A 23,105-nucleotide genomic window follows, 5' to 3' on the forward strand; every position below is an offset into this window, starting at 1 on the left:
CCGACTTTTTCAGGTCGTAATTAGATTCCTGCAAACAATCAGCTTCAGGGGAGATCCCACACAATTTATTATCAGTTGCATTTACTACTCTTAAAAGAACAGGTCAGTATAAGGGAACTGACTGAAACTGTCACTATCTGCCAAGTCAGGGGACATTGCCAACAGCAACCAGACAGCACAAGAGGTAAATCAGCTAACACTGTATTCCACAGTCACTTCTCCAACCAAGGGACTTCAGCTAAGTAACTGCTGTAAGTACAAGTTTTGTTTACCATCCTAAGAAGTTTGAGTTTTTCAATTTTTATCCTGTTGGTAGGAAGGAGATGGCTATTAGGCCTCTTAGCTGATTACAAAGTATTGGCTTTGGGAAACCTTAGACTGAACATTCTCAGAGCATACAAAGTTCTACTAACAAATAAGCATTTACCACTAATTTTTGAAGCTATTGGACAATTGACTGGAGTAGGACCTAACCCTCAGATGTAGATAATGTGTTGGCTCACATATAAAATTCACTTAGCTTTCTATATGCACTGTCCCAAGACCAAGATCAGCTTTTAAAATTCTTAAGTTTCCAAGGTTCCCTGCTGCCCCCTGGATTAGTTTAACCTGATTTTTTTGCTATTAGACTACAAAATTAGGAGGTTTTTGTTTGTTTGTTTTAGTAGTTTTGTCTGGGGCTTTTTTTAAGCCACCATGAAAAGCAATTTCTATCACAGACTATGCATCCCAATCAATAAATGGTACTTACGGTACCAAATCCAGCTATGAAACAAGTATTTAAGAAAAACGCCAGTAGCTTACAATTTCTTCTCTAATGGAATAATCAGCAGTCTCCAGGTAATTGAGCATTTCAGCCACAATCTGCTGGGCATTGCTTCGGTCACACATTGCATACAGGAGATCTACAGCTCTTTGTCGTACACTTACATCTCTTTCAGTCTGCAAAAGGACACAGAGTCAAAGGCCAAGATGATTTCATCAACTTAAGAGATGAAACTTAGTATAATACACAGTCAAATTTAAAACAAATGAATTTACATAATTTTTCAGATGCAGAATGAACTCAGCTATACTCTTTATATAAGCTGTAATCTTCTTATGCTATTTCTCACTTTCAATCACCTAGGAAGAGGTCAGGTATCAGTGGCCATAAATGCACCAATAACTGGCTGAAATTGTTAAATTGTTACCAGGCCAAGAGCATTTAGCCCCCTGCAGGTTTAGTGTTGGACATACCTTGTAACAACTGAAGTCCAGCTAGAACAAATACAAACTGTGAACTTAGACAAATGCATAAATACGCTACAGCACAAACTTGGAAGAAAACAAAGCTTTAAACATCTAAGTGTGCAAGTAAATTTACATGCAAATCAGTCTTACTCTTTTGACTTCTGCTTTGTCACATAAACATGGCCTGGGAATGTGTCTTTGTGGTTTTTGGTCTTTACAATTCTGCAGTGCAAGCTGATCTGCTCCACCGCTCCCCATAAGCTACTACAGCGAAGGAACAGTGTCCAATACCAGCAAGACAGTAATAAAACTGTCTTCCCAGCATTCTCAGTTTTGAAATTCCATATTTTTAAGCAGTTATTTATCTTCAGCCTACACCTGAGCAGACACTAGTTACAGGGGACACAGCTATAGGTATCAGATTGACCATCAAGGTGCAGAAATCAACAAAAGCTGACCTCTGTAATTGCCAGCATAGGAAGAATTTGCTGGATTGAGGTAAAAAACTGAAGCAGACTTCAAGAACTAACTCAATAGGTTTAAGTACTATTAACTTAATTAGGGATGGGGAGCTTGGGGCAGTGGGAGAGAGGGCACTGAGGCAGGGGAGAAGACAACACTCACAAACAGACTACACACTTGAATATTTACCTTCAATGCATTGATAACTGTTTCTATGTGTGTTTTCACAGCCTCATGTGAGAATTCAGAGCTGGCAAGCGTGCACATGCTTTCCAGTGCTAGGTAACGCAAATTAGTTTCTCGGTGCTGCAAGAACTGACCTAGCTGGTTACAGGCACGGACTAGTAGGTTTGGCTCACTGCACAGAACAGGAGAGAAAGTGAAAGGGTTAAAAGCAACAGGTTTGAGAACACTCAATTCAGAATACTATTTCTGCAGTGGAAATTTCTTAAAATGCCTCAAAGTGTCTGCTAGAATGCTTTGCTAGTGAAATGCAAATTCAGATACTGTGAGCAAATAATCTCTGGTGGATTAGAGCAGTGGGGTCAATACAAAACATCAAATAAAGAAGCAGCAAAACCCAAAGCTACACAGTTCACAGTTCAGTTACACTGCCGTGGTTGTGTTCCAATCCAGCAAGCAACTTTGTGTTCTTTTCTCCTCCCATCCCTCCCCCATTAAAATCTGATTAACTTTTCAAGACAAAGCCCCAGCTTTTCCACTTTAAAAACCCCTCTGATAACAGAAGTGTTGTCCCAGCTCACCTGTCATGATGTATAATTAAGCTTATTGCCTCAAAGAGGACAGCATTCTTCGCATTCGAGTGTTGCACTTTCTTTGACTTTGGTGGCTCCTGTGCTTTGTTGAGGATGGTTTCCAGGCATTCTGTCAGACGGCCACGTACCGCAGGGTCTTCTGGAGAAGAACGAGCCATTGGACAACTTCCTTTTGCTCCAAACCCTAACCCCTACCTTAGGTTTTCCCCTGGCTAAATCTAAATTAATTAACTATTCTGAGACATTAAAAACATTTACACTCCCAATGTGTAAATTGGGACACACATGGGAAAACAATTCCAAGCCACAGTCCTGGGTGTGAACAAAAGCCAAACACAACCTGCACTACAACCTACTTTTAATATAACTGATAATATTAATGAATGGTTAAAGTGGCAGCTGCCAATGATCTGTAAGATGCACACTGGTTAGACATTTTGTTAAAATTAAACACAACATAATTCAAAAGGCCACGTAGCTTAGAGCTGCAGAGAAACTCAGGAGTACAAGCTCCAGTCTCTTTGCCTTGAGACAATGTGCTTGCACTCCAGGCTCTGGTAACACTGCAGTGAGTAGCTCTTTGGAGCCAGTGTAGAGCATAAGAGACATGGCCAGTGCTGTGCTGTGGGCATTACCTGGAGGTGGATAGCACTGTAACAGCCTCAGAAGTTTCACAGATAGCCAGGGAGCAGGAACAAAGTAGTATGTGTAGTCCTGAAGGTCTGTTGATGCAGAAGTTACAATCTGTAAAACAAACAGCCAGCATGTCAGCTGCTGAAGTTAATTGATTCACAATCATGTAAAGGACCCAAAGAACACTGTAGGTCACCTCTGACAGAAGCTTAAAAAAACTGTGTCACTAGCAACGTCTAGTTCAGTAGATTAATTAGTTGCAAGCTGCCCTACTATGAGTACACCACAGTAAATGCTAGGAATGGAGATCCAGTTTTGCAGATACAGTAGTCTAGGAAGTCTCTTCTAAAAAAGCCTACTCGCTTTTTTAAAGAGTAAAGACAAGCATGTTGTAACATCAAAATGTTCAACCAGAGGCTTGACTTTCTGTGTTCCAGCCATTCACAGATTCAGCCAACAGTCTGGTGGCTGCTCACCTGCAATTCAAGTACAAGATGCTATGATAGACTGACCTAAAGCAGAAGGACCAACTAACACCTTCAGTAATATCCATACAGCAGAGCAAAAAAAGATAGTATTCACAGGCTTTATATGCATACTGAAATGTGATAAGGATTAAATTAGATTACCCTTCTTTATAGATTTATTTTACCCCTTTTATTCTAGGTTAACCATGAGTTTGGCACTAAATAATTCTACCAGGACTTTGCTCAAAATAATTCTACCTAATTCTTACTGCTTCATTATAGAACAGCCTTTCACTTCCCTCAGCACTCTCTCGCTTTTAAGTATTAGAAAAAAATCTTCATATTTGAAAAGAAAGTAAATTGTGACCTACAAGTAATTTGAGTATAAGACTGCATAAAAGTGGGTGTAAAATACATTTGTGAAGTAGTAGCCTCTCGAGTCTTGCACACCTTCCAAAATGAGGAAGAAAACAAAACCCAACAAAACAGTGACATCAGCCTTCCAGCACAGAATGTTAACTTACAGACATGTCCCTCTACTCCTTCCTGCCCCTGCTTATGCATCATTTACAGAATATCAGATGCTTATGATTATTAACTTAGCAGCAGCTCAAAAGAAGGAACAGGAAGGCAATTTGACTTGTAAGAAGCTTAGATAAACTTAAAGTTACAGTCTGTATTTTTGAGGAGTTTGTATGAAGTCTGCAGAATCAGTCTTTGATCCAAGTATTCTTTGGCATTAGAGTAACAAAGTGAGGATTACTACTTGGAGCACAGCAGGGATTAAACAAAGAAAGTTTGGGCAAGCCAATACAGCTTTCTGTCCTGGTAAGCAACAAGCATTTGAAGAAGTTACCTGAAGCATCCACATGAAGTGACACTGAATTATCTTCACATTTAATGGTGCAGTAAACTAATCTGACCCTAGGAAGCTGAACAGGAAGCTAACCTGATCTAGACAGCTGAGTAAATTAATCAACAGTGAAGTATTATCAGGGTCATCATGGCACTCACTCTGCTTAATCTAGACACTGCCAAGGAGACTGAAGTCTTGAACTCTTCTGGGTTCTTCTGTGCCAAAGTGGTGATCAGACTTGTAGCTGCAGTAACCACACCCTAGGAAAAAACAAAACACAAACCCCCCCCATGTTCAATTTTGTATCACTTTACAATGCTGCCCATTAACACCCCTCAATTCAACTTTTTTAATATACAAAAAAAAAAGTTGATCCCCATTACAAAGCCCTACATTAAAAAACCTTTTATTTGGCCAGCAGCTACACTAATTACACACCTGCAGAATCCAACAGAATTTTCAACAACATGATACTGCCATGCTTGCAGAGCATTTTATGCTATTTTTTGTATTAGCTTTGTCTCATGTTTGGATAGTGTATCTAAAATAAGAGAGCTGTATTAAAATTAAGCCTGGACACAAATTATCTTATTACACAAGAGAAGCATGAGCAGAAGAAATTCAGTGCAGCAGATCATCCAGGAACAAATTCTTACAACCCAACATGAGGAGGAGGCTTTGTATAACACAAGCACTGGGTATTACTACTGCATACTAAAGCAGTATTCAGCTTCATTACTCTTGAAGCACAGGTATTAATAGCCTTATTTTCATAAAGTAACTGAACTGGGGGAAAAAACAGGGTCTCCTTTCCAAAGTAATAGGGGGTTTTAAGCCTAAAAGTAAGAAAGACATGGACACCACAGGACAAGGAAGTCTAAGCAAATGACAAATCAAGTCTTGAAATTTTAGAGCAGATCTAATCCTAAAAGGCCTAGGAAAATTTATATTACACCTATGCAATGTGACTTAGTGTAACAAGGCACAAGATCAATTAATTTACAGCTAGAGAAAAAGAAGAACTTGTACATACAATTCTCCCATCTACAGTGAAAATGTAAACAAAGCTTTATTAAAAATTAATATATACGGCAACTAAAAAAGGACAACTCCTTCCATTTTCTTCCCAAAGCCTGAAGGCAACAGCAAGCCACTTGCTTGAAAGACTCAAGAAGAAATAGATTGTGTATTTAAGAGCAGAAGTCACATCATTCCCTACACACACTGGGCCCAAGGAGCACAATGAAGCTGATTTACCAAGTGCTGGTCATTGAGGAGATGCACCACTCGAGATGTCCAGTCTCCCATGGGAACAAGGTCAGGAGAAGTTCTGTACAAGCGCAGCAAGCATAAAGCAGCACTTTGCTTCACACTGTCCATAGTGTCCCTGCAAGACATACATACTGCTTTAAAATACAGTGATTAAGGCACAGCAATGCCTGCAGGACAGCTTTATGCCAGATTTCACACTGACTCAGCATCCCTGGCCAGGCTGCATCTTTTCAGGAGAAGTTCACTGAAGTCTTCTTATGCTGAAGTATTTGTTCTTCTTAGTTTTTCCAGTAAGTTCAATTAGGCAAGTTTTCAACTATTATAGAGGCTACTAGACATATGCAATGATTCTTTGTAACTTGGAGTGACATTTCACGTCATTTTATGAGAACTGAAAGTTCATCTCATCACAAGAACAAGCTTCTTCCAGGCTGACTGAAATCAGAAGTTCAGATACCCTGAACTTACACACTTTATGAACGTGACCAAAGCTGGATTTCCTGACAGGTCCTGCGTGTCAGATAGAAATCATGAACTACCCAACAGCTTTAGCACCGACAGCTAGAATTTAAGGCGGCTGTCACCAGGCACACAACCCACAAATCTATTCACCCTGCTGCTGGCACAGAAATGGACTATTTTAAGAGTGGCAAGCAACTATTCTAGTTCAGTGAACTCCTTTCCACAAAGTAGTTTATTCAGCATTTTCTGGGATGCACAGACAAGAGCTGTAAAATGTACAGAGCACTATGAATAAAAGTTCTAAGAGGCAGCTTATGATGTGCAATCTTGGTTAAATGTTCACAAACCTCTGTATCCCCAGCAGAAGTTCAGCCCAGCTATTCTTCACGAATTTATCAGCTTTCCGTAAGATCAAGTTGTACCTCAGTCAAAAACCACAAAAAAACCTGACAAATCTATTCTTCTCCTGTTCCTAATTTATATTTAAGCCAAGAGAGCTACACTGAATTTGCAAATGTAACTGACAATGCTCATTCTCCCCTGGTCACTTAGACAGGACAGGCACACAAACATATTTCATATATGTTATGAAATGCAGAAGGAATGATTCCCTGAAAAGTGATCTCAGAAAACAAACACAGCTCGAAGTTTAAACAAGTCTAACCTGAAGGTGCTGTGCTCTGTCTGCGATGGTGACACCAAGTGAAAGTTTTGGAATTTTTTAAGGTTATCTTATTAAAACCCCATGACTCATCACTGCAGCATTGTCTCTGCTGTGCTACATGGAGACCAGCACCTGGCAAGGGCAGTGCCCTGACATTTCAAGTCCTAACACATTAAGTTCTTACATCACATGTCACTTTTTATATTGATGTAAGACAGTTACTTGTTACAAAAAAATCCATGCATATTCTAAAACATTTCATATCCATAAGAACTTAAATGCACTGTTTGCACTTGGACATTTTAAACTTCAAAATAAATTAGCCCTACAATCATTGGTCCAACTTTACACTGATTTAACTATAGTTTCAGACGTTTCATTTGCCAGGTCTGTTTAGAAACTTTCAGCTATTCCAAAGCCATAAAGTTGGTGGTGATGATTTGCCATTTACATGAATTGCTGTTTACATGGCTAGCAGAGGAAGTGAGAAAACTCACAAATCAATATTATCATGTTCCTCATGAAGTCAGTACATCTACGCAAGAATTTCATTTTCACAAGTTTATAACAAAATTTGTAGTATAAACATCTATTTAGGTTCCTTTATTTCTTTTTTCATCAGGAGAGGTAAGGAATGTAAAACATATGCCTTTCAGGGGTATTCAGTACCACAGATTTATCCAGATCACAACAAGGCTGTAAAAGCCTATTCAAGACACCAAAAGTCCTAATTTCCACCTAGTCTTACTCTCCTACAAGCAACTCCACGCTCGGGCCAGTGAAAGCACCTGCAGCTATTGGAAGTGCCATTATACTGCCAGCCCAGGGCTGTGTACGCACGGATTACGGTGCTGCAATGGAACCAAGCTGCTGAGAAGTTTACTGGAGTTGCACATGAAAGAGGCATGTCCCACCTACCCAGCCACAAGAATTTTGGGAATTTCCCCAGCAAACGCTTCGGCCATCTCGCGGCTGCCCACGTTGGCAATGCAGTGCAGGGCGAGGCCCATGAAGGTGGGGTTCCTGCTGGCCAGGTCGTTCTTGATGGCGTTGTTTATCAGGCGGATGAGCTCGCTGTTGGAGTTCACCAGCACCGAGATGAACAGATAGCCCTGGGGGTCACAGCATGGAAAATCTATTTTAGATAGATTCATTGATTGTGGCATTAACAGGAAACATGATCTCTTTGACACATACACTTCTCTCCAATACCATATGGGCAGAAATGGGTACTTAGAGCGAAGGCTAGAAAGATTAAGTGAATTAAACAAAAAGGAGTAAGGTTCAGTGTTACCCTAATTTAAGTGTTTTCTTAGTCTATTCTGGCATATACTCAAAAGGTCATTTTAGATGAATAGGGACCAATCAAGATTTTGGCTTTATTATTTAAATACTAATAAGTTACATGCACCTGATAAACACAACCTTACCTAGGGAGATGGAAAGAGGTATTTGGAAAATTAAAAGGTTACTTAGCTTTTAATGCAAGATTCGAGGCAGATCCTTAACAAGAGTAATAATTTTATGCAGAACACATACAATTTTTTGCAACTACTTCAAGACTCGGTGTGCACAAAGGTGTTTAGATTTCAGAACCATTCCTAGAGCCAAAATAAGGCTTTAAACCAGGGCAGGGGCAATGAAGCAAAATTCTTTATGGACTCCACAGCTGAGGCAGGATATTAGACAGACCAGCTAATCTTTCATAGAGCCCAAGTTACTCACAATTTGTTTCTCTGTGTATCTATTGGAACTGAGCAGGTTTACAGCCTCCATGTGACCAAAGTCAATGTCATGTCCCAACAGAAAGATGAAGAGCAGTTTGCAGACATATTTTTTCTTACTGTAACCATCCAGAGCCTTGTCACCTGAAAAATAAGGAAACAAACAACAATGAAGTCTATGTTGAGCTTTTACCTGGTTACCTTGTGATAATGCCACGTACCATTATCTATATCCTAAAGGATGGTGATGAAAGGATGATCAGGAAATAATGCTATCCTGCAGTCCTTAAAGGAGGTTCTTACTAAGAGGCAGCACATCTATGTTCTCTCATTTTGGTTTTCCTGCTTTAGTTAAGAGCATTTATGTCTTCCATACACGTTCTCCTCTTAAACCAATTATTAGACCTTTATCTCAGTAAGTGTTAACATACTTGTCCAAGTGCACCACGGTCAGTAGCAACAAAAACCCCAGCAAGTTGTTTTAGAAACATCAGGTGACAATGGTCTATCCCAAAGACTAGGAGAAATCCATGAAATGAAATTACCATGAGAACTTTAAGGTTTTTGTAAAATGACAAGTATTCACAAGTGTTCCAATTTTAGAAGAAAAATGCACCCTAAATAGGTTTGGCCATATGTTGCAGTACTGCTGATTTTAGAAGTTTGCAGAAACAACACGGAGCAGTGCAGCTTCCAGTTCATTGGGAGACCACTGCTTTTCCTGAAGGGAAGAGCTACATATGAACAGAACTCCTTGTGTGTTACATTCTCTCCCTACCTCAAATTGGAAAATAAAGGGATATACAGTAAATCAGGCAAGACTGCCTGCTGGATATTCAGTCAGCGTAGCAAAACTGTGATATATAGTGCTGCCTAAAAGGCTATATAAGCTCCTTTGCCTCAGCATCCTGGGCCTGGAATAACTGATCTATCACACCAAGTGTCTATTCCTTAGTGACGGGCAAGTTCAGCCAGAACAGCACTGCATACACTAAAGCTTCAACAAGATATCCCTTACTCACTGCCCTTGCCAATAAAAGCTCTAAGCTGCCTTTTTATTTTATATATAACTGCCTGTTACATAAATCTGAGGTTAAAGAAGAATCTTAATAGTACAGAAGTTGCTCCTTCTTCCTTCTCATGAACTGATATTGAGGCATAGTACATTTCCCCGGCCACATGAATCTATGGCGCCCCTGGATTTCACACTACATTCACAGACTGGATAAAAACCAAGGAAACCTCACCACTACTAAACTTACAGTCAGTGAAGGAATGAAGGCTATCATCTGTGTTTGAACACATGTAACAGTGAACCAACAGAAAGCATACTGGCCCACTGAAGCACACAATGCTGAAAGGTTATGTCTGCAGGCTCCAACTATGCGTTTTGGGGGTTGCTTTCTATTTTGACCCTAAAAAATTCCTCTATTTAATCTTATTTAAACTGAGATAAATTTAAGCAAATCACTGCTATTTTAATGCAGACAATGACACCCTTCTAATTTTGGGTTTTAGGCAACTGTTGGTTTTTTTTAACTGGCACAGACAGTGCATCAGTTGCCAACAACAAGTTTCACCTTAAAGCTATTTTTATGTTGTGCAAAGAGGAGTCATCTTCAGGTCCATACTACAGAAGCCAATATACGTCACATTTTACATCAGTACAGGAAGCAGCATTACTGAAGATACCCATGGCAGTGAAATCCTGCTATACTGGATCCTGTCAACATCCTCTGACGACAGCCAGCTCTGCAGAAAGCTGCCTAAAGACATGTGTTCTTCAAGCCACTTGCACAGTTTGCTGCCATAAGGCTCTTTTTCCTGCTGAGTCAACAAACAAATGCAGGGAATTTTGTTCTCCTAGACATCGGAATAACTGTTAGAAGAACCAGACTGAAACATCCAATGGGAAATATTTTACCCCCTTCTTTGGAAGCAATATGGCCAGAGGAAAGAGTAGATACTCAACCATGTCTGCCCATCTGCTGTGACCTTCAAACTATGGCGTAAGCAGCAATGGAGTATTCTGCACAAATATTTCCTGTTATACTATTTTCCCAATAAAATGGCACTCAAGGAGAAGCTTTTTCCTATCCCACCATGGCAGGGAGATGCAGATCAAAGACACCTTTCTGTAGGAGAGGCAAGGAAAAAAACCCAAAAACAAAACACAGGAAAAGGCAGTGACAGCTTTAGTTTTCTAGCATTTTTTCAGCTGCTTAGGAAGAGTTTAGGAAGAGGAAGACTCTTAAGATTTGATTTTAATTGGTCATCTACACGAGATCCAGAAGGAAAAGAACTAATCAGTGAATAAACTGGTAGGGCTTTCCATTACCCAGCAACAAAAACCATTCCAACTCCTGACAAGCCACCTATTCTATGGGACCAATGAAAGGAATGGTGATGATCAATACCATTAACAGATACTATTATGAGTCACAGAAGGGGGCACTGAATAAGTTGAATCCATTATAGTTAGCCTAACTCTAGGGGCCAAGCTCTACATAATTGAGGACTTACTATGGTATTGGACAGCATTAATATCATTAGTTGCTTCTCTGAGATCCAGATATACTAAAAGACATCAGAAAGTAGCTTTCACATGAACTGTACCACAAGTGAAGACGCCCCAACCAGTCTCCCAAGACTGAATTCCCAGCAGGTCAAGAGGCTGAACTGCAGCTGCCTGTTAGCAGTGTACAATCCATCAGCAAAAAAGTTAAAAGTATTAAATCTAATCCCTTATATTCTCAAATGACTGATGCTGATTCTGTGATACCAGAAGAGAAGGAGTACAAAATGCTGCTGCCCAATTGCTTAACAAAGAACACAGGAAGATGAAAATATGTATACTTTGAATCACATCAACTTTCACAACCAACTATTTGTCAGAGTTTGGCAATTCCTTTTTTAGGTTTAGGACCCAGCTATTTAAAACATGATATCTTTCCAAGATACCAGTATTTTAAGAGCGCAGATTAGCAAGGTCCTTGGATCTCTGAGTATTTGAAGAATTTTCAATAGAAGCTACGCCATGCAATCAAGCACAAAACGTAACACCATCCTACTAACAAGCAGCTTCCTTCTCCACCGTGTGGTATCAAAGAAAAGCATTGTAAAATCAGTACCTGGAACACCTTTTCTGAAGACAGAAAAAATGCTACACTGACTGCTTTCAAAAGCTCCTGTTTCTTACACACAGATCTGAAGGCAGTGTGACAGCTCTCAGGCATGCTTATAAACTAGGCCAAGTTAGAGTTACTACAGCTCTTCTTCAACATCTTAGTTCCCAGTAGTAACAGAATATTGGGGGGGGGGGGGGGGTTTAAATTTTTATTATTTAATTATCTGATCAATTTGAAAAAAGAGCACTTCAAAGGTTTCACAACAGTTGTCTAACTCCAATCATGTTTTGAAGTCTGTGGCTCAGATTCTTATTGAAATTTTAACTATTCCTCTCCCTTCCATGTTGCATTTATGAAGAGTTCTGAAGGTTCTGTTTTAAACATTAATAACAAGCTTAAGTACGTGCCAAAATAGTACAGCTTCCCCCACTCCCAAGCAAACATCCGAACAAGAGCAGAAGGAAATGTCACATGTTCTGTTATCTTTATTGCAATACACAATCGTTTCTTTTAACTCAGCTTATTTTCAAATGCTTTCAGGAACATTTGCAAGTGCTGCAAATCAAGTCAGCAGAAACAGGAAGGATTCACAATACATGTCAGCAGGTTTTGAGCACAGTGGCCATTTCAAAGGCTACTTGCTTTCCCTGAAAATTTTTAGTTATTTTGCTAAGAAAGAAATTATTAACAGCTGATTAACAATGACTACTATTAAGAAATAATTACTACTTCCAAATTTCTGTATATCACCTCCCTTGCAATTTAACAGAGAAGTTTGGGATTTCACTGTTCACACATATCTTCCACACAGTCCTCAGGAAAAAAAAAAGCAGTAAGGCAAGAAAGTATTGTAAGATCCTTTGGTTCTCAGGCAGCAGCTTCCAGCCTTGGTTTGGAACATAACTTAAAAACCAGCACCTGCTTTTCAATCTAACTCAGTACTTAAAAGCCAGGGTGCTGCACTGTTACTGAGCCTGCCTACCAGCAAGAGGGGTCAGGAGAGCAGTATAGTCCTTGAGATGCTCACTGGGGGCAGATAAGGAAGCCTGACAAGTAATCTCACTAGCTTTCACATGGCTAATTGATACCTTAAAATCTTAGCTTTTAAAACCACAGTAATGGCTTTTGCAAAACAGAATGGACAACCACTTTTGTTGCTTTGCTTCCTTCCTACACTGAGCTCTGCTCATGCAGCTGGCAGCAATCCAGGGATATACTGTATCAGCAGGCCACTACTAGACACTTTAGAGGCTAAGGAAACCGAATTTGATTTTTACCAATGTAGCTACACTTTGAGGGAAGATCCGTATTTCTTTAGGGGTAACAATCCAAGGCCTCTACATCAAAAGCTGAATATTTGTGCCAAACAACCCGTACAAATCCACAAACCAGTATTTATTTACCATACTACTAGCACCGGAACAAAGATCAGCGCTACAATTCAGGTCATATTTGAAGTCTAATTTTACTTCCAAAAATTCAGTATGTCACTGAAGACACTTTATGATTTCATTGTGTGATTGTCTTCACACATGATCAGAAGACAGTGTGACTAATCAAGCCCATCCTAAATATATTAAGCCCATGCTTTCGCAGCCTGCCAGGAGAGCAATTTATTCACTGTTACACAGTTTCAGTTTAAAACAGGTATTTAGAGCCTTATCTTAACTTCCTCCAAAGGGTTACTGGGTGTTTTGGGAAAACAGACACAGTTTGCTCAAACATGGAAAACCAAGTCAACAGAAGAAAAAAAAAGTAAAGAAAAAAGCAGCGATTAACAAGTGACTTGGGGTACTTCTGCAAGAGCTGAAAAGAAGATTCACAAGCATGTCTGAAATCTAGCAGCCAGTCTTGTAACACGAACTCTACTAAACAATCAGAACAAAACTAAATTCTAATGCCAGAGTAGGAAAAAAAAAATCTGAATCAAGCAGAGAGCAAAGTTCCTCTGACCACAGAAACAGCTTATAGATTTGTGGGCAGCTTCATTAATGCACAAATTATGGTTTGAAAGATCAAAGTGATATAACAATTTAATAAATCAGATATTTTTTCACTCCCAAAGCAGTTACTGCTGTGACACTCAGGCTTCCAGTTTGGTTCAAGCATGGGAGGAAAAGGAGCTTACAGTCTGAACAAAAATAAAAGGAATAGCATCTCTGCACACTTTACTCCTACAACTTCTCTATCACACTGGTGTAGCTTCTCTCTACTACATTCCTCTTATCTCAGTTAATGCAGACGCATTTAAAGCAACTGTCAAGGACACAGTGACCTCATGCTTAGACAAGGGACACTGTCACCCTAAATACAGAGACTCTAAATTCCTGCTGAGCTTGGTGTACAAAAGCTGCATCAGAATCCAAAGCCACAGCACAAGTTCCATCAGCTCAAGGAAAGTACTGCTTGTCCAGAGATGTGAAATCTTATCCCAGCCTGTTCAATACAGGGTATTTTAAACACCAAGTGACCCAAACATAAGTCTTGACAGCTACTTGCACACTAGAACAGAAGTAGAAATAGTGAGGCTCTGTCTGCAACAGTGTGAGAACACACCTGGGAAGTTACATGGATGGGCATCCAGACACTGCAATAGCTTGTGCTGAAGCACACAAAGGCCCAGAGGTCGACCACACTTCTACACGAGTGTCAAGCAAGAATTCCTCTGACAAGAGGTCTTGTTGCTTGGACCTTTCCCTGATTACAGCCATGCAGTCAGTCCCAAAGCTGCATCTTTAGCCAGGTAGGGCCAGTAACTCAAGGCACCAGTATTGACCACAGTTATCTACCAAGAGACTTCCTCTTAAGTTCACAATCACACATTTATCTTAATCCAAACCATTTAAAAACATTTTAAGGTCAGAACTACATGAAAGGAAACCGGGCTAAACTGAGTAAGCTCCACGTAAACCAAGAATAAAATGCATAGGAAGGTCTCTTAATTTTTATGTAGCCCTTCTGCAAGAACAACCACACAGCATGAAGTCCATGTGGGACTCCTGCAGCAGAAAGATAACACAGCTATCAGCTCCTCACACTCTCAAGGCCTCAAGCAGTTGCACAGCAAGTTGTCTAAACACAACTTTTTCCAAATTGTGACATTTATGTTTTTGCTCAGACTTCACCAAGTTATTGTCTCCAGGTAATTAAAATTTTCCACCCAAAATCCATACAGATTTAGCAATAAACCATAATGAAGATCAGCTACAAGAAGATTTAGCCATCTTCCACTCCAGCAACTGAATGAGCATATACTGACCTTTATTCAAAACTATTTAAATAGTGCTTAAAGGATGCTACACAAGGTATGCAGCCTAAAGTTATGTCACCACTTTGCTGAAAGCACCTCTGTTCTCTGATCACTGCCCGATTTATAGTTCTTCATAGCCAGAAATCCTATGATAATTTCTCCCCTGCTTCATAAGTAAGTAAAGAATTAACTGTTCATGTACTTCTACCTATTTTTCTACAAGAAAAACAAACACAAAGGCATGTGATGACTTCTAATTTAGAAGAATTTCTTGAGTACCTTGCACTGTGGTTAACTTTTCCCTTCTAAGCTGTTGACCACACTCTGGTTTCTAAAGGCCTTCATACACCTTTAAGTGACACACCACTTAAAATGTAGCCACAGATCATACCAAGCTCAGCAAAGTTATTTGTTAATGCATTGAGCATTCCAAACAGATATGCTAGTCTAAGCCAGGATAGCCAACTAAGGTAAATGAATTCACTTCCAATCCAGTAGATTCTGAAGGCACATATATGATCTCCACGTTGTAATGCCTCATCTAACTACACACACTGCCCCATAGCTATTTAAACAGAACCTGCCACAGCCACTACTGTTATAACTCCATTTAAAAACATCCCAACTACCCCTAAGAATCTTTAAACTTTGAAATCACATACACAACTTGAATACAGCTAACAGCAAGAGTTTTACTTTGTTTTTAAAAGTTAATTGCTGCCTCTTGGAATTAGTTACTCCATATCCTTTGTTTCTTATGAATAATTTATACTGCTGTTGCTTGTAGTCAAGATCTATAGCTTCAGCAACTACACATTTTAATCTTAATTCTGCTAGAAGACAGCCTAACCCATTATTTCCATAAAGGGCTCAAAGCTGAAGAGGCGGGAAAGAAGAAAAGCTTGAAGAGATGTTGTTTTACTGGAAATAACCATATCCACCCATATTCCTTCAAACTATTCACAGTCTCAGCCTTCTGGAAGCAAACAGGCTGAGCAGTCACGTGGTTAGGAGGCCAAGAATTACAAATAGTTTGTGACCAGTAGCCAAATTCTTTGACAAAGGAAGGAGTTTGCTTCTGTTATGGCCAAGAATCACACAACTGTGAGAAGGTTCTGCAGTTGAGAGAACATTTTTAACAGTTACTCTAACAGACTGCTTTAGCATTTTGCTTGAGTCAGCAGTTGACAAAAGAAGTCCAAGCATGTAAAAACAAAACCCCATAAAAGAATGTCATATGGAAGTATATATAGTGTAGTACATCACTTACCTTTAAACTTTGACCGAATGTTTGCTAGTTCTTTGTTTATCCTCTTTATCTCTGCCTCTTTACTTTTACCTGAAATTAAAAAAACTCTTATCAGGACACAGTGCTTTGGACATCCCTCTGCCACCTGAAGCATCTTTTCACCCAAACAGAAACATACATTTGTGAAGATACAAACATCACGAGGAGTTATTACTCTCCATTTCCATCACTGGAACTAAAGGCCAACAGAGATAACTTAAGCATCACTTTATACAGGAATTTGAGAAGCTCTAAGGACAACCCTGCTTCAAGAAGCTTTGCAGACTTTAGACAGTGTCACTTGCATATAACCTGAGATGCCACTGCTACTGACTTTCACAAATGCTCCAGTTCTTCTCTTCCTGAAACTGCCCAGAAAAAAGTGAATTTTAGTTCCTATGTGATTACTAAGTTGACAGTGTTTTGAAGGAGTGAGTCTCCTAAGCACAGTCTGATAAACAAGCAGCTGATGTTACTCTTCACCTTAAGGACAAGCAAATTTATTGTTTCTCTGTTGAATGGTCATTCAGTTCAACAGCTTCTAAAACATTCTTAACAGATTGAAGAGGAAACGCAGTAAACTCACAAGGAGTCCAAAGGCTGAAGACCTCACACAGTTAGGATACAAGTTCAGACTTTCAATGTACCTCATGAAAGTCATTTGAAAACCAGAAATACTTAGAATTCACACTTTGAATTCACACACAAGATGACTTGGCAATCTTATGCTTCTCAGCATCATAAGTATTTCATATCAACTTTTGATTCCAAGAATAGGTATTGGGAATTCTAGTACCACTTCAAGTTACATAGAGAAACATCTGCAGTTTAAATTCTGATAATGCAAACTTATACAAGTAATATTTGCATTGTCCAAACCAAAACAGCTTATTACTCTTTAGCATTTTAATTTTTGGTGACTGAGATTCTACAGACATCTGGATCCACTGTCTCCTACATGAGTAGGAGCACAGAAGAGTAAAACAGCAGCTTGGGCATTATGATCAGCTGCCTGTCATTTGAGGGAAAAAAGTGGAGAACATTTCAGCAATGCAAAACTGGTCTTTTAGTTCTGTTCTTAATTCAGACCTGCACCTACTCAAACTTTCAACAAGTCCAAAACTTTTGTGCATTTTCCAAAAGTTTCAAGCAGTTTCAAGTATTCCAAATATCAACTGGGAGCAGCAGATGACAGCTTCTTTCCCTCTTCATCACATATATCTGCTACAGGGTTATGAGTAAAAGTCTCCTAGCCCTGGTTCAAAATGGTCCAGCCTTACTAGTCGTGGGAATCACATGCCCTGTGTTCACAGCAAACACTTCCCCACACCACTGGGATGACAGCTACAGCCATGAATGTGCAAGTAGGGGATGTGACAAGGCTTGAAAAGCAGATCATGACCAGCATTCCAAAGCATCTCCAATCTCACCCCTTTCCTCAATACAAACATCTCATGGTATTTAAATATCCCACTACATTTGCATGTCCTAATGCCTGCGTCAGCCTGTGACTGTTAATCCTCCCTTTATGATTCCTTTGGGGATCTTACAGCCGGCCCTATGAAGGATGACAAAGTAACTCAAGGAAACAAGTGCCTTGGGATAGTTTAGGAGCAAAGTGTAAGGGAATCCCTTGCCAAGTACAATTCAATCTAGATTTTGTAATTTCTTGACTTAGACTCAAAAAAATAAACTGAAGTTAAGCACTTCTGAAAGCAACTCTTGCATAAGATGCAGAGAACGGGTTTGTATTATCTGCCTCTAACAATGGCTACAGGAGAACAGACACAGAGCAGCCAACAGCACACTACAAACAGAAATGTTAGCCCCAAAATAGAAGCAGTTATTTCAGTTTGCCTTGTCCTTTTAACGAAATACCTACAGACCCCATATATTTGCTTAAAATGGAATTTTACCATTCTACAACAGTGTTTTGTAAGGACCACTGCTTGAAAGGCTGAAGGGCAGGGCGCCTTGGCAGGCACTCCACAGGGCAAAAAACAGCCCTCAACTTCAGAGCTCAATAATTGACAATACTGTTCTGAAACAAATTGTAGTTGCTATCTGTGTGCACCTTGATTTCCAGATAAAGCAGAAGAGTTGACCTAGAAATTCCAATTAACTTCTACAATGACAAAGCTAGAGAACACAGTATAGCTCCCTTGGTTTATAAAGACACATCTGTTGGAATCCCAAAGTTTAACCAGTTTTCATTAATGTATTATGCAACACATAATGAGTTTTGTTCTAATTTAACTTGTCAACCTAAAGAAAGCTGGTTTTAAAGTAGTAACACTATTTATTGTGTAAATGAGCAGCAAGTCATACAATCTAAGACCTGAAGTGTCTTCCTTTATAGATTTTAGATTTGTCTTAATTGGATTATTTGTCCTGTGCACACAGCAGAGATACTCCAGTGTTTGCTCCTAGGGCACTTGCCAGCGTTAGGAGTTCATTATTAGACTGAAGCAAGTCATTTGCTCCGGGCCCACCCTCTGAGAACAGGGGCCACAGTAACACACCCCAAAAGGGTGCAAATGTTTATGTAAATAAACAACACTCCAATTTGGTATGCTATTTCTTTTTGAAGACTTGAAAACACTTCCCTTATTTTCAGCCATACATCTGCTTCTGATGAAACATTTAATCTCCTGAAGCTATTAGTTTATTTGCTCTTTTACCATGGGAAGAGCACATCTCATTAAGACATAACCACAGAGTCTGGAGATTTTGTACTTAATTTACATTAACAGGGCAGAGAATATAGACCTCAGTCTGGGACATTGCTAGCCTGAGTAGGACATTCAGTTATTTAAATTTAGAAACTAGGTCTTTGCTCTTTAACTTTGTATCTTTAACTTATGTTTGTAAGGAAAGTGAATTGTAGTATTTGCTTTGAATTATTAGCAATTGTTTCTCTAACTTCAGCAAGTGTGGTAATAATCACAATTTTAAAATGTTAAAAATGGGATGAGAAAAGAGAAAAGTAATACTTATCAGCTAGCTTTTCTTATCCCAAGATGAAATCAAGGCCATCTTTTACTTTTTTAGAACTACCAAAACCTCCTGTCGAACCTTTCAAGCAGCATATTTACCTGCTACACGCACAGATTACCAGTGACTGCTAGAAATTGGGTTCTTTGTGACCTAAGCAAGCAACAGAGCATTAAGCAAAGCCTGACTAAAATACTTCAGGAATTTGTGAAGTCAGCACCTCTGGTAGAAATAGTCTGCAGGCTCAGCAACACAAACAAGGAAATCCCACCCCCATGCACACAGCTGTAGCAGCGAGGTGACAGGAACACCCAGAGTCACATCTGAAGGCTTATTCTCTCAAATTTTAAGTCTTGCTCAGCATATGAACAAAAGCATTTTTTGAATAATTCCTTCAGGCTGTTCTATTTTGAAGGCAATATATGATCTCACCTAGACTGTGACCAAACAATCGGCATAGCAATTAGCAGGTGATAAAAAAGTTTAGCTCCACATATTGGACATCACATTGGACAATTAAGTTTTCACCTTATTACTAATTACAGTCTGTGCAAGCCTGCAATTGTAGTTTTAAAGAACAGCATCAGCACACCAAGTGTTAAACTTCACTGAGGGCAATCACACAATGCTGAGGACAACTCACAAGTTAAAACCAGGCTGAAGTGTCTGACCCCAAATTTCCTCAACTCCAGCAGTTATATTCTATGGTAACTTTATTCAAACATGATTAACTGCTTGTATCAGAGGATGACAAAGCAAGACAAAATCTCACAGAGGAAGGCAGCTTCCACTGTAATGGGCAAAAGAAAACAGAAGTGTCATAAACCAAGGACCAATTTCTAGCTAGATCTTCTGTCCCACCAAGTCTGGAAGGGAGGGCACTGTTAAAATGTGTTTGATTAACTGAGAAGTTTTCATCAGATTACTCTGACTTGCCAACACTCACTGAATAATTTCTATATGTATATTTTATTTTTACCATCGCTAGAAACACTGAAGTAGTCTTTAGGACAGGAAAAAGGAAGATGATGATAGCTGAAGGAGTGCTTTGCTGCAGAAATAGAGGCTTACATTTCAGAGCTAACAAAGGCAATTGCTCTGCCACACTTTCAGGCTGTTACACAGCTCCCAGTCTCATGAAATTACCAGAGCTTTATTCCAACAAAATGTTCTGTAACCACACCATTCTGCTTGGAGAGGCTTTAATAAAGGTCATGTCATGTGTACAGACTGCTGGGTAGGACAGTAGTTAAGCCAGAGCACAAGAAGATTATGCTCTACATGAGTTCAGGCGGTATCCTTCTCACTTTCACTTATTCAGACTTTTACCATTTTGACAAAGTATCATTAAACATGGGTAGTAAGTTATTAAAAGAGGTGAGTGCAAGTCAGTAAGCTTTGGGTTGCTGTTTTGCTGCAAAGACATGTAGTGTTTGTAGCCTTACAGCCCTGTTCATCTTCTCCAAGATGAGTACTGAGCACACAGGTACCAGCCACAACACATCCAAGGTGCTTATGGTGATTACTTCATATCTGGCAGTTTGTCAGGCTTCAGACTCCATCATCCTGCCTACTGCTTCCTCAGACAAGGCAAATTTAGTCTGCAGAGCAGTATTATCTTTAATTACCATCTTGTTTAACAAAGATAGAGTAGGGAACATCCTAAGTCATGCAGCTCATCAAAGAACCAATTACTATTCTCGTATTTCCCAGTAATCCAGGCTACAGTCAGCACTTCAGTACTGGATAAATACACCTCCATTCCTCTGTTTGGAGTCACAACCTAAAGAATGAGAACGCAGAGGTTACAGGAAAGGGGTTTGTTGGGTCCATTCATTTGAAAAGAACACCTGACATATCTTAATAGTAACCCAGAAGCAGGGTTGCAAGGTTAAGTAAATGCTTCAAGGTTAGAATTAGTGTGTTGCTTTGGCTCACTCAGACAGTGACCTGCTCCATCAGGATTAACTTGCTGCTACACTAAATGCAGATTGTCTAAAGCAAGTTTGAGGCACACAACCCACCTGTGCTAACTAGAACTGCTACTAGTTCTTAACTTTCATATAAACCATTTGATATATTTCTGACCAAGCCTACATATTTCTTTCCCAAAGGAACAAAGAAGCGTGTTTTTTTCTATCACAGTTACACAAATACTGAGCAGAGTAGATTTCTGCAGGCAAGGCCTTGAGACACAGGCATCCTGTCAACCTTTAAAGCAACAAATAAATAAATCACTTCATAAAAGTCTAGACGTTCCCAGTACTCATCTGGCCCCAATCTGCTTAAGGCCAGCAGCCAGTGTAATTGAGCCCAGCCAATAATTTGTTTTGAATTTATGTACAGGTGAGAACTGCTACACTGTGTTAGACCTCTTAGCCTTACCTGCCCTATGGCCATCTGACAATTTATGATTACAGATGCACCACTGCTGGCATGAACTATAAAGCAGAGGTAGGAGGCTCTGTTAGCACAAGGAAAAAGCATGCCACAATTCTGGTCATGCTTTGTGAAGGCCAGTAGTAGTATGAGTGACTTTTTGTGGCACTATCATAGGTCCAATATAACATGAACTCTGTTCACATTCAATTATCAAACAGGCCTTGAAGAGAGAGGACAAGTCTACTTTTCGGTTTAGGAGAGAGAATAGAAATACTACCAAGGTTAACAGCAGGAACTTCTCTGAATTCCTTAATGGCTAGGAACATTTACTTGGGAAGAACACAGTTCTTATAGAAATGATAAATTCTCAAATTTAAAGGTGATGTTAGACATCTCCTCTGAGAGCTGCCAGTCATTGTTTTCAAACATAAGAATGTTTCTGGTTACATTTTCCTTAGCCTCTACCTTAGGAGCATCCAAGCTGATTGGCCACTTTGGTAGGAGAGACAGCACAGCCAAACTGCTCCTCAGCTTCCCTTCAGCAAAACACTGATAGTTAAGAGAGCCAGTTTGATTCAAGGCCACGCTTCCTAAGAGACAGCTATAGACAGTTCCTAAACACTGCTCTCACCCTGGTGCACACATTCCTGCTACCACCTTGTATTGCTGCAGGTCAGCTTGGGAGCCAAGCAGCCAAAAGCAAGATGGGTTTATCCAAAGGCTGTCATGCCAGCTTTATCACAAGTGATAGTGCCAGCAGATGACATGACCAGGTACAGAGCAGGTTTGCCCATTCACTGTCTAAACACACTTTAGTTGGCATAAAGCAATCAAATTACCTACTTGCCTTTTCTATTGCTACACAGCCTGCAAGCATGATGCAAAGACTACACCACATTCTTGAACCCTGCTGTCAGGGAACAGAGAAAGAAACTGGTTGAAAGATGGTGAAAATCAAAACAAATACTAGTGTCTCTACTGTAAAAATGGTAGAGATAGCAGAAAATATGCATGTAAAGGTAATCAGTGCCTCCATTCTTGCCTTTGTGAAAGAGCTCTTATAGTACTTATAATACTTACTCATATCAGTAAATTAAACCACTACTTTTACCTGCCAGCAGGACAGAAACTCATGTTACAGCTCTAGAGGATAGATTAGCCATTTGCTATGCAGATCATGATCTTCATGAAGTAAAACACCAAATCCCTCCTCCAGCTCTCCCTAATCTCTCAGCTGGCTCTTTACACAGCAGGGAAGAGGGCAAAAGAAAGGCAGACAGGTTGCATAGCAGTACTTTAGAGTGGTCTGTTTGTCCACCCTCACATTGTCAGTCTGTCTACCCAAACTCCCTCATTTGGTTAAACTATCTAGGGTGCTACAATAGAGGTGCAAGCTCCAGCTCCTCCTGAGTACGTCTGAAGGAGCTTGTGGGTGCTATTGTTTACAAACTCACTGCACAATTAATCCTAAGAGACTACAGTAAAATACTGAACACCTTTACCGAATGTTAGTA

General features: G+C 39.7%; 1 protein-coding gene across 2 annotated transcripts in view; it reads right to left on the reverse strand.

Moving 5' to 3' along the window:
- The window catches only part of AP2A2 (adaptor related protein complex 2 subunit alpha 2), a 42,174-nt gene that overhangs the window by 12,242 nt on the left and 6,827 nt on the right, over positions 1-23,105 (reverse strand). Inside the window, exons 2-10 of one of the 2 annotated variants that reach the window (XM_063398228.1) lie at positions 16,198-16,266; positions 8,551-8,693; positions 7,744-7,937; positions 5,685-5,814; positions 4,586-4,687; positions 3,107-3,215; positions 2,460-2,607; positions 1,885-2,053; positions 805-942 (exon numbers count right to left, since the gene is read on the reverse strand). In XM_063398228.1, the coding sequence (XP_063254298.1) occupies positions 805-942; positions 1,885-2,053; positions 2,460-2,607; positions 3,107-3,215; positions 4,586-4,687; positions 5,685-5,814; positions 7,744-7,937; positions 8,551-8,693; positions 16,198-16,266 (1,202 nt within the window). Of the gene's footprint in view, positions 1-804; positions 943-1,884; positions 2,054-2,459; positions 2,611-3,106; positions 3,216-4,585; positions 4,688-5,684; positions 5,815-7,743; positions 7,938-8,550; positions 8,694-16,197; positions 16,267-23,105 lie in introns of both variants that reach the window. The other variant, XM_063398227.1, reaches the window with a different exon arrangement.

This window comes from Prinia subflava, chromosome 5 (assembly GCF_021018805.1).
Source record: "Prinia subflava isolate CZ2003 ecotype Zambia chromosome 5, Cam_Psub_1.2, whole genome shotgun sequence".
Classification (NCBI taxonomy): Eukaryota; Metazoa; Chordata; class Aves; order Passeriformes; family Cisticolidae; genus Prinia; species Prinia subflava.